At 58.2% G+C, this 12256-nt stretch overlaps 1 protein-coding gene across 1 annotated transcript; it reads left to right on the top strand.

Moving 5' to 3' along the window:
- The first annotated feature begins 6151 nt into the window (after nt 1–6151).
- LOC124227193 (RIMS-binding protein 3A-like) lies at nt 6152–11143 on the top strand. The gene has a single exon (XM_046641049.1). The coding sequence runs from the start codon at nt 6152–6154 to the stop codon at nt 11141–11143; it is 4992 nt and encodes a 1663-aa protein (XP_046497005.1).
- Nucleotides 11144–12256: the final 1113 nt, after the last annotated feature.

Here is a 12256-nt window from a genome sequence, read left to right on the forward strand (position 1 = left end):
AACAGACATTTCTCCAAAGAAGATATACTGATGGCCAATAGGCACATGAAAAGATGCTCATCATCGCTGATCATCAGGGAAATGCAAATCAAAACTACACTAAGATATCACCTTACACCCGTTAGAATGACAAAAATATCTAAAACTAATAGCAACAAATGTTGGAGAGGTTGTTGAGAAAAAGGAACCCTCATACACTGCTGGTGGGAATGCAAACTGGTGCAGCCACTATGGAAAACAGGATGGAGATTCCTCAAAAGATTAAATATGGAAGTACCATACGATCCAGCCATCCCACTACTGGGTATTTATCCAAAGAGCTTGAAGTCAGCAATCCCAAAAGTCCTGTGCACCCCAATGTTTATTGCAACACTGTTTACAATAGCCAAGACGTGGAAGCAACCTAAGTGTCCAGCAACAGACGAATGGATAAAGAAGATGTGGTACATATATACAATGGAATACTACTCAGCTGCAAAACAGAACAAAATCATTCCATTTGCAATAACATGGATGGACCTTGAGGGAATTATGTTAAGTGAAATAAGCCAGCGAGAGAAAGATAATCTGTGTATGACTCCACTCATATGAGGAATTTAAAATTATGGACTAAGAACAGTTTAGTGGATACCAGGGGAAAGGTGGGGTGGGGGGTGGGCACAAAGGGTGAAGTGGTGCACCTACAACGTGACTGACAAACATTAATGTACAATTGAAATTTCACAAGATTGTAACCTATCAATAACTCAATAAAAAAAAAAAAAAAAAGAATCAATGCCCAAAGGGGCATGGGCCTGCCCTGGGAGGGACGGGCATGGGAGAGGACAGATGCAGAGGGCTGGGGGCTATGCCCGTCCCGCTACCTGGAGTCCAGTCTCAGCTCTGGGCAGCCCTCACGTCCTCTCCTGCCTCAGCTCATGGGGAAGCCTGCTCTGGGGGGCTCTTCTCCCCACTGGCAGCACACCCCTTGCTCGCAGCCCAAGCTGACTTTACTCCGTTCCTTTGCCATGTTTGTGTTTAACCTCTGTGCCCTCCCTTCAAGAACAGAGGCCATGCCTGGCCTATCTGCCTCTGTCTTCTTTAGACATGTATTTACTGAGTACCTACTGTGGTCAGGCACCGCTCGAGATGCTGAGGAGACATCAGAGTATAGAAGAAAACACCTTGACCCCAAAATAAGGGAAGTGAAGTGGGAAGCTATAGCTATGGAGGTTAGGAAGCTTAAAACCCTCCAGTGAGCAATCAGGATGGAGCCCACGCCCCTCACCAAGGCCAGGCAAGCTCCGCAAAGCTCATGTCTGTGGTGGCAGAGCTGAAACAGGGCCAGGCTAGGCTGGCAGAGGAGGGATATGAACCAGATTGCCCAGGATCCTAGACCCCGTGACCACATGGCACAAAGGTCACACATTGGCACTGTGGGGAGAGGCAGCATGGCATAGAGGGCTGGTGATGTGGGGCGAACCAAGACATGAGGGGGACATGAGCCTTCTCTCAGGTCAGTGGAATCACAATGTCAGGGCGATGTGTGTCGGGGGGGGGTTGCACATAATAGACAGGAGTGTCTGTAACCCACAGGTTTTCAAACTTGCTTCTAGCAGCACACCTCTTTATTAAAGCAAAGTCCTCCTTAGGACCTGCTAAATGACACTGAGTGGCTCAGCCCTGTTGAAGCAGGTAGGGGAAACGTCTCCCCTTTAGCTCCCAGCACATCGCCCCACCACCAACAGTCCTGCAGTATTTCCCAGGAACCCTGGAACCCTAAGGAACCCAGTTTGAAAACCACCTACGTAATCCATCTTCCGTATTATAGGCAAGAAAGCTGAGAGCCAGAGAATGCAGCAACATAGTGAATTAATGCCAGTCTCTGCTCTCCCAGAGCTCAGATGCGGATGACAAGCAGGTCACTGCGCAACATGATGAGTGTAGGGATGCCAGAAGCCCGGCACTGGGGAAGCCCTGGTTTACTCATCCACTCAACCACATTCCAGAATGCCCTCACATGCCGCGGGTGATGCCAACATGGGCAGCTGCTAGATGGTGACTCTGGGGTTCCCAGAGACTCACCCCAGGGGTCCTTCTCCTTGGCGGCAGCCTGCCCTCCTACCTTGACTGTTGGAGGCCCCTCCCGAGGCTGCAGCAGGGGACTGAAGCCCAACTCACTGCCCTGAAATGACAATCCAGCTCTGTCACAGCTGCCCATGTGCCCTGGCAAGCCATTTGCTCCCACTGAGCCTCAGGTTCTCCTCTGTCAAACAGAGCTGTAGTGAAGATTCCATGGAGACACCCTCCCCATGGCCACCACGTCCAGTGGCCCAGCACCAGTTCAAGGTTAAGGTTGTCCCCGCGTCTCTCTCTCTCCCCTGCCGCCCCCGACCCACCTCACCTCTCAAAAACAACATCTGGAGCCATAATTCCCAGTGTTCTTGTTACTTACCACTGCCCAAAGGCATCTCCCATGGCTCGCCAGGGTTCAGGGGAACCTAGTTTGAAAAACATGAGTATGGGGGAAAGGGCAGAGCCCAGAGGGCCACATACTGAATGAACACAGTAGGTACTTCTCTGAGCCCCAGTTTTCCCACTTACAAAATGGGGCCAAGATCACCTGTACACCTACGCGGGGAAATGACTGTGTAAGTGAGGGGCGCTGTCTGCTTGTCCTGCGCCAGGAACAACCCAGGAAGGTGGGTCACAGAAGAGAGATTGTATCAGGGAGGGGAAATCCACTCAGAAGTGTTCTGTGGGTGGTTCATGGCTAGACAACCATTCTCAAAGCAGCAGATCCTGAGTTGTGAGAGGCCTCGAGTGCCGCCCAGGCCAGGCCGACACCATAGACTGAGAAGCAAAGAGATCTCTAATGAGACCACAACATTAAAGGCTGGATGCAAATAACCAGGTACCAGATGTGCATCCGCATCTCCCAGGAGCCACGTGGTGCTGGGGCAGGAAAGGCAGGGAGGAGCCAGATTTAGGTAGGGTTCCTGAGCTCCCAACCACACAGGCAGCCAGGCTGAGAGAAGCCGTGTGTGTGTGTGTGTGTGTGTGTGTGTGTGTGTGGGCATGCACAGGTGTGTGAGTGTGTGTTCCACAGCTCGGGACCTTACCAACATCTCTGCTGAGACCTGACCAGCCTGAGGCCTCTACCCAAGGCCCCAGCGGGCAGCCCTTGCTGCCAGGTGGTACCTGAATGTGGGAGGTAGGCAGGCCAGGTGGCCAGGTCAGGCAGTGCCCTTCATGCTCTTCCTGTGTGCCTGGCCCTGGGTCTCTATCCCTCCTTTCTGGAAAGGGACTTTTCACTTACACCTCCCCTGAGCCCACTCTAGGGAGGGACACAACTGTGTATCAGCTATGTCCCTGCTCCGAAAGGAGAGGCCCTAGGTGAGGTGATCATGGCTGTAGAGTCCTGGGAAGCCTGGGCCCAGCCTGGAGAGTCAGGCCAGTCTTCCTGGAGGAAAGAACTGCTAAGCTGAGGCCAAAGGAAGAGGTGGGTAATAGGTGAGTGGACAAAAGCAGGGGTTGTTTGGGACCAAATAATCAGCCAGATGACCTTGAACAGTAGTCTGGATCCACTGGGGCTTGAAACTTCTCATCTGTAAAATGGGTGGTTTAAAGAATGTTTGGGAGAGGCTGGCCTGGTGGCACAGTGGTTAAGTTCACACATTCCGCTTCGGTGGCCTGGGGTTCGCCGGTTCGGATCCTGGGTGTGGACATGGCACTGCTTGGCAAGCCATGCTGTGGTAGGCATCCCACATATACAGTGGAGGAAGATGGGCACAGATGTTAGCTCAGGGCCAGTCTTCCTCAGCAAAAAGAGAAGGATTGGCGGTAGATGTTAGCTTGGGGCTAATCTTCCTCAAAAAAAAGAAAAATGTTTGGGAAACGCTTAGCACTGAGCATGGCACATGGTCCATGCTGGTGCTTGGTCTGAAGTAGGCATTGTTGTTGTTTTGTGTTGGGCAAAGTTGGCATCCCAGGCAGGGGGAACAGAACCTGCAAAGGCCCAGAGGCCTCTGAGCCAGGGGTATTCTTCAGACTCCTGGAAGAAGCTTGTGAGGGTCCAGGCCAAGCCCTGATGGGAAGATGGGAACTTACGCAGACCTCGGTGCAGCTCTTTCTGCACACTCAGCCCTCGCTGACAGAGTCATAGTGTCCCTCCCACCCTGGGAGGCTGGTGCAATCAATACATCCGTGTGTAGAAGCTGGAAGAGGTGAAGGAATCTGCCCTGGTCACTCAGGCACAAAGTGGCCGAGCCTAGATGGACACCTAGCTCTCTGAGGCTTCCCATCTGCCATGGGGCATCTGGAGTGAGTCCCAGGGGGCAGAAAGAGCACCCATTCTGCCTCTACCACGGTAACCTTGCCCAGCCTCAGCCACATCCTTGCCTCATGGATCTGTCTCTCCAGCTGCAAAAAAGGGACTAGGAGGGGCCGGTGGCGCAGTGGTTAAGTGTGCACATTCTGTTTCGGTAGCCCAGGGTTTGCCAGTTCAGATCCCAGGTACGGACATGGCACTGCTTGGCAAGCCATGCTGTGGTAGGCGTCCCTCATATAAAGTAGAGGAAGATGGGCACGGATGTGAGCTCAGGGCCAGTCTTCCTCAGCAAAAAGAGAAGGATTGGCAGCAGATGTTAGCTCAGGGCTGATCTTCCTCAAAAAAAAAAAAAGGGTGGGGGGGGACTAGGATTAGAATTAGTGAGCTGCCAACCAGGGAGCCTTACTCTGTTCTGGGCACTATGTGTTCTCACCTCATTGAACCTCATAAACCAAGGAAATGGATGCTCAGAGAGCTCAGTGAACACCGGGAGGTCACACAGCCCAGAAGGGGATGCATTATTGGTTCATTTTACAGATGAGGACATGGGAGTGGAGTAAGAAGCTGAAAGACTGTTGGACTCCAAAGCCCTGTCAGCCCTAACCATCTGACAACACCGCCCCTTGGAGACCTATGAAAAGTTCTCTGGCCTTACTGTCTCCAGGGAGGCGGTATAGGGACCCAGAGGAGTCCAGAGGGGCCTCTGGCTTTGCCTTTTGGAGAGGCAGGCAGCCCCAGGCACTCCTGGGCCAGATCAAAGCATGTGCTGGGTCCCCGTAGCAGCCCCATTCTCTCACCTCCCTCCCTGCCTCTCCAACTGGCTGGCCTTCCACTCCAGGTTCTACTTGACCTGCTCTTCTTCTGCAGATACAAAATGTGAGACTCCCTCTGGGAGAAAGACTGGGGAGGGGTCCTCAGGGCTGCGATCCTGAGATTGGGTGGATAGAGTCAAAGTACCCAGGAATCTGGAGGCAGAATTTTGCAGGTTTGAATTTCTACTTAGCTACTTCTGGGCTGTGTGATCATGCAGAGGTCCTAATTTCTCAGACTGTCCTTGCAGGATGATTGTAAAAGTAAGCCAGGAAAACACAAGTCAGAGCTTTGGTCCTCAAAGGAGCCCTTCTTCTCCCCTGTCTTGGCTGGCACTATGACCAGGCCACAGACTCAAGACTTCTTATCTGTAAAATGGGCATAGGAGTTTTAAATAGATAATGTATGCAAATACTTAGCTCCGCAGGGGTCCTTGGAAGGGTAGGTGCAGTAGGGGTGCAGGTGCCAGATGCACTCTCCCCTAGTTAGGGGCCCAGGGCTCACCTCCAAGTTTGGACATATCCCGTTACAGTTCCTAGCCACCAAGGCCAAACATGCCACTTCAACTCATGGCAGGGCCAGGCCAGGTCTGCTCACCCTGTTGGTGATCTTGACCCACACAAGAAGCCCCTTTCTCAGGCCTGAAGGACGGGCCGGGCTTCCCACGGGGCCGGTTGATGGGAAAGAGATTGTACAATGGCTGGGAGAGCTCCCTTGGTGGGTCACGTGGCGCAAACAACAGGGCAAGGCCTGGGGCCAGAGACCCCTGGGCATCCCAGAAAGGACCTGGGCTGGATTGAGCAGGAGTATGGAGAGCCCAGCCCTCGCCTAGGCAGCCGGGAGAGGAGCGCGGGCTAGTACACCCATCGCAGGGGGTGGGGGAAGACGCCCAGAGGCGGAAGGGGCGCGCGGAGACCCCCCGGGGCGCCGGAAGGGACGCGCGGGGCGGTTGGCCGCGGCCGCTACGGCGGCCGTTGGCAAGCGGCGGTCTGGGCCAGGCGAGGTCAGGCTTCTGGCCCGGCCGCGGCCACCATGACCAAGGACTCGCCCAGCCCTTCGGGCGGCAGCCGCGCGACACCCAAGAAGCCGAGTAGTCCAAGCCCGGCGGCTGCGGTGCTGGAAGAGCAGAGGCGGGAGCTGGAGAAGCTGCGGGCCGAGCTGGAGGCGGAGCGGGCGCGCGGGCGGGCCGAGCGGCGGCGCTTCGCGACCCATGAGCGCCAGCTGCGGGAGGTGGCCGAGCGGGAGCGGCAGCAGCTGGTTGACCATCTGCGCTCCAAGTGGGAGGCTCAGCGCGGCCAGGAGCTGCGGCAGCTGCAGGAGGAGATGCTGCGGGAGCGCGAGGCCGAGATCCGGCAGCTGCTGCGCTGGAAGGAAGCCGAGATGCGGCAGCTGCAGCAGCTGCTGCACCGCGAGCGCGACGGCGTCGTGCGCCAGGCCCGGGAGCTTCAGCGCCAGCTGGCCGAGGAGCTGGTGAACCGCGGCTACTGCGGCCGCGCGGGGGCGCCCGAAGCCGCCGCCGCGCAGTGCCACTGTCGCTTGCAGGAAGTGCTGGCACAGCTTCGCTGGGAGACGGATGGTGAGCAGGCCTCGCGCATCCGTCACCTGCAGGCGGCGCTCGACAAGGAGCGCCAGCTCTTCCTCAAGTACATCCTGGAGCACTTCCACTGGCACCCCGCTTTGTCCGGCTCTCCCGACCCCCAGGCAGTGCATTCTTCGGGAGAGCCGCCGCCAGAGACTGCCGGCGCCTCGCGAGACCCCCCGAAGTCTGCCTGTCGACTCGAATCCCTCGACAGCCTGAGCTCTGGCGTCCGCGTGCGCTCCCGCTCCCTCGACGAGGTGCCGGCGGCGTGTTCCAACTCCCCAGACAGCCTGCTCCCCACGCGCTCCAGCTCCCTCGATTCCTTGGCACCAGCGCGTTCCCACTCGCTCAACAGCACCCTGAGTCGCCCCAAGGCCCCTGAATCCGAGGAGCGGGCCTCTTCCTCGCCAGACGCCTCCATCGTAGGCTCCCTGAGCCCCCCGCCGCCGCCGCCGCCACCACCACCACCACCACCACCACCACCACCACCACCACCACCACCACCACCACCACCATCGGAGCACAGGAGACCTAGAGACCCAAGAGGAGGAGAAGAGGCCAGGAAGCAGCCCTGCGGGGCCCCGACCCCCTTGCCGCCGGGCCTGGACTACCATGAGCTGGTGAAACAGAACGCAGAACTGTCCGACGCGGTGCAGGTGCTGGCGCGCCGCTGCTCAGGCCTGCGCGAAGAGAACATGCAGCTGCGGCGCGCAGGCTTCCCGGAGGAGGCGAACGAGAAGGTGAAGCGTCTCAAGGTGAAGCACGCCGAGCTGACAGGCCTGGCGCGGCGCCTAGAGGACCGGGCCCGCAAGCTGCAAGAGACCAACCTGCGGGCTGTGAGCGCGCCTGTGCCTGGCGAGAGCCGCGCTGGCCTGGAGCTGTGCCAGGCATTCGCCCGCCAGCGCGCCCGGGACTTGTCGGAGCAGGCGAGCGCTCTGCTGGCCAAGGACAAGCAGATCGAAGAACTGCGGCAGGAGTGCCACCTGCTGCAGGCGCGTGTTGCCTCGGGCGTCAGCAGCGCCCTCCACTCTGGGGGGATGGCCGCCCGAACCCAGGGGCTCAGCGTCAGCGACTTGGACCGGCTGCAGCGTGAGTCCCAGCGGGAGGTGCTACGCCTACAGAGGCAGTTGGCGCTGCAGCAGGGCACCGTCGGCGCCCGAGCCGAGGCGGGCGGGCAGAGCGCACCCTGCGAAGAGGCGCGGCGCCAGGTGCAGGAGCTGGAGCGCGAGCTGGGCGCCCGGCGGCTGGAGTGCGAAGAGCTGGGTGCGCAGGCGGCGGCGGCGCGGCGGCGTGGCGAGGAGGCCGAGGCGCAGCTGCAGGCGGCGCTACGCGAGGGCGCCTGGCTGGCCAAAGAGAACGCGCGGCTGCAGGCCCAGGCCGACTGGACGCAGAAGGTGGCGGCCGAGAACAACGACGTGCGCGGACAGCTGGGCCGCGCGTGCCAGGAGCGCGACGCCGCCGGCTTGCTCGCGGAGCAGCTGCTGCAGCAGGCGGCACGCGGACAGGACAGGCAGCAACAGCTGCAGCACGACCTGCAGAAGGCCCTGAGTGATCTCCAGGCTGCCCGGGAGGAGATGTGGGCACTGCAGTGTCAGCCTGGTCACCCTTCCCAGGAACCCCAGGAGTCCCCCCAAACCGTGGAGTACCAAGTTAAAGGTAGTGGAAGGACCAAGTTCAAGCCAGGGCCTGAAGACCAAGCATCCTCACAGCCCAGCAGAGACAAACAGGAAAAGAAGGAAGCCTCCTTGCTGGAGACACCAGTTGCCCTGGGGGAGCCAGCCACTGCCCCCCAAGTGCCAGACAGAGTCCTAGCCAGCCAGCCTCTGGACGCCAGGCCCCAGGCCAAGAAAACCAGCTCCCATCTGAACTTCTCCTCTGAGGTGGAGTCCATGTGGGCCACCGTACAATCTTGCCCTGCTCTGGACATGGACACAGCCAGCGAGGGGGAGGATCTGGAGCCTGACAGTGTGTCCTCAACCCTGGAAGTGGGGGACTCAGAGGCCCCCACCACTCCCAAGTTCAAGATCTTCCTGGCTCAGTATAGCTACAACCCGTTTGAGGGGCCCAATGAGCACCCTGAGAGCGAGCTGCCCCTCACGGCTGGGGATTATGTATACATCTTTGGGGACATGGATGAGGACGGCTTTTATGAAGGGGAGCTTGAAGACGGCCGCCGGGGGCTGGTGCCCTCCAACCTGGTGGAGCAGATTCCAGACAGCGATATCCTGGGCTGCCTGCCACCCGAGGCCGCTGACCTTGGCCCCACTCGACTCCCGGCTGGGCAGACAAAAGCTTTGAAGGAAGACGCTGGTCACAGCTTATTACACGGGAAAGCCCAGGAAGCTGCGGACAGGGGGCCATGCCAGATGGTGTGGGCAGGCTCCAAGACAGAAGCGGCAATAGAGATCTCAGATGCCAAAACAGAACATGGCCGGCTGGGCTTGCAGCAGAGTGTGGAGGAGGAAGGTTTCTCCAGATCTCTTCTGGGGGCCAACGGGGCCCTTTGTGTGGCCCCCATGCAACTACACCTGCAGAGTGTTGCAGCCACTTCGGCCGAGGTCACTTGGGTCTACAGCAGCAGCAGCCACCCCCACATGGTATACCTTGATGACCAGGAGCATGCCCTGACCCCAGCAGGTGTGAGCTCCTACACCTTCCACAACCTGCATCCCGGCACACGGTACCAGGCACGGGTGGAGGTGCGGCTGCCCCGGGATTCGCTGCAGGTGCTTTGGGAAACGATGTCCTCAACTATCACCTTCGACACGCCCTTGGCAGGACCCCCTGACCCTCCACTAGACGTGCTGGTGGAGCGCCACGCCTCCCCAGGCCTCCTGGTGGTCAGTTGGCTCCCAGTGACCATTGACTCGGCTGGGTCCTCCAATGGAGTCCGGGTCACTGGCTACGCTGTGTATGCTGATGGGCTCAAGGTTGCAGAAGTCGCCGATGCCACCGCTGGGAGCACCCTGTTGGAATTTTCCCAGCTCCAGCTGCCCCTGATGTGCCAGAAGGTCTCGGTGAGAACTATGTCTCTTTGTGGCGAGTCTCTGGATTCAGTGCCAGCTCAGATCCCTCATGACTGCTTCACCTGTCAGCAGTTGCCAGAGACTTCTCCCTTTAGCTACACATGTGGTGACCCATCCACCTGCAGAGTTACCTTCTCCTTCTGCCCTCAGAGACTGGCGCTGTCTTCCCTGAGTGCCAAGGCCAGCCCCCACATCCCTGGAAGCTGTGGGGAGCCCCAGGCCCAGTTCCTAGAAGCACTCCCTGAAGAACCCCCAAGGAGGCGGTCCCCAATGCCTGACCTGAGTTCAGAAGGAGAATGTCCAAGCACAGGGTCTGGCTGCCAAGCCCAGGGGCCTGCAGACACCCAGGAGGTCTACAGAAAGGACCTGCTCTTTCAGAAGAGTCCCCAGAACCACAGGCCACCTCTGCCCAGTGGCCAGCCTGTGGGGGAAGAAGACCACTACCAGCACATGGGCACCAGCCAAAGCCCTGCTCTGGGAGTCGTCCATCTGTCCCCTGAGTGTGGGCCTCGGAAAGAACCATGTCAGGAAAAGGCTGCCCTCGAGAAGGTCCTTAGGCAAAAGCAAGATTCCCAAAGGTTTGCCCCTCCCCAGCTGGGCACCAGCCAACGGCATGTGTCTGACTTTTGTGACATTTTGCAGGAGGAGGCGGCAGTATGCTTCCGACCGTGGGGCACAGAGAGGCGAGAGCAGAAAAAGGAGCTTAGTACCCAGAGCAGGCGAGGTCAGGCTCTGGGGGGCAAGAGAGAGTGCCAGCTCCATGAGCCCAGCTCAGCGCTGTGTCCAGCTCCATCCAGCAAAGTCATTAAGATGTCCAGGGGTGGCCCCCCATTGCTGGGCACAGGGGTGGACTCCCCAGCCAAGGTCTCTGTGGCCCTCTTTGATTATGACCCCCTGGTGATGTCTGCCAATACTGAGGCTGCAGAGGAGGAGCTGGCCTTCCAGAAAGGGCAGTTGCTGAGAGCGGAGAGCTCTCAGGACACCCATGGCTTCTACCATGGTGAATGCAATGGGCAAGTGCGCCACGTCCCTGGGCAGCTGGTGGCCGAGGTGGAGGGGTGCATGGAGCAGACTGATGGAAGGTGGCATTTATCGGCTCAAGGGCACCTGCCCTCTGTGGCCCACCTTGATAACCTTGGGGAGGTCACCAATCCCCAGAGCTCCTTCCCTATGCCCCAAGGGAACCCCAGGAGGCCCCCACTGTGGACTCCAATGACCATGATGGCGGCTCTGGACTATGACCCCAAGGACGAGCGAGCAGGGGGCCCAGTGAAGGGCAAGCTGTCACTGAGGGCAGGGGACGTGGTCAAGGTGTACGGGCCTGTGGATGACAAGGGATTCTATTATGGGGAGTCAGGTGGCCACAGGGGCCTGGTCCCAGCTCACCTGCTGGATCACATGTCCCTCCATGGAGAGTGAGCAAGGTTCCCCGCAAGGGTAGTGGCCTCTGGCCCCCAGACCCCGCCAGAGGAGGAGCAAGCACACACCCCCTTCTACCAGCACCCTCCTAGCCTATGTGAGCAGCGCTTCCCCAAGCACCACTGTGGGAAACCGATGGCAGTCCCCAGGTGTCCCCTAGCCCCTGAGAGCAGCAGGGCCTAAGTCTGAACGGAGCTGCTTCCAAAAGAAAACAGAACAAGCAGCCCCTGAGAGTCTGACAGGCCATTTTGGAGTTGTTGGTAACCAGGACAGGTATTCGGAGAAGTGCCTTTTTCTGTGTTCTTTAGGAATTTAACATTATTCATCCATTGCCTTGTATGAAAGTCTCAAGAAAAGCCTGCCTCTTGAACATAAGAAAGAAAATAACATTCTGGTTGCTTTTTTTTTTTTTCTTAACCCCTCATTAAAATGTTCATAGAAAAAAGAAAAAGAATATTTCGGAAGGGAAAGCACAACCAAGGGACACACAAGCCTGCCCCTCCTCCCTCTTCCTTGTGTCCAGCAGGCCCGCAGGGCTGCAGATGTGTGTCCCAGGCCTGTGGGGGAGGGTGCCCCTACTCTTCAGAAGGAGCTCAGCTCAGGGTCTGCTGGCAGGGCCTCCAAGGCTCCAGCTGAGAGCCAGGGCTGAGAAGCGGGGCCCCAGAGGCTCTGCGTGACCAGCCTTTCCCTTGGGCGTTCCTGCACCGACTGTGACCCTGGTGTCAGCCCTCTGTGGAGGGTGGGGTCAGCATCTCCCAGCTGGGGGTCCCACTCTGCACTTTCCCCAGCACTTCTCACTTCTCTAGGGACCATCCTGGGAGGGTGTTTCCGTAGTTACCCCATTTTACAGAAAAGCCACCTAAGGCTCCAAGGGTCCCCCTTGTCAGGTCACATGACTGCAGAGCTGCTTCCTTCCGTGGTCTTCCAGGGCCCCTCTTCCATGAGAGTGGGGATGAAGGTGGCCTTCGTCCTCCTCTGCTTCTGTTTGATGCTCCTTTGTTTCCCGTGCCCAATGACACAGTCAGAGGAAGGGCACTGCCTTCCCTGGGGGTGGGAGGAAATGACTGGAAGCATTCCCAGGCAGAAAGATTGGAGCCACGGGCGGGTTCTTTG

This window comes from Equus quagga, chromosome 15 (genome assembly GCF_021613505.1).
Source record: "Equus quagga isolate Etosha38 chromosome 15, UCLA_HA_Equagga_1.0, whole genome shotgun sequence".
NCBI lineage: Eukaryota > Metazoa > Chordata > Mammalia > Perissodactyla > Equidae > Equus > Equus quagga.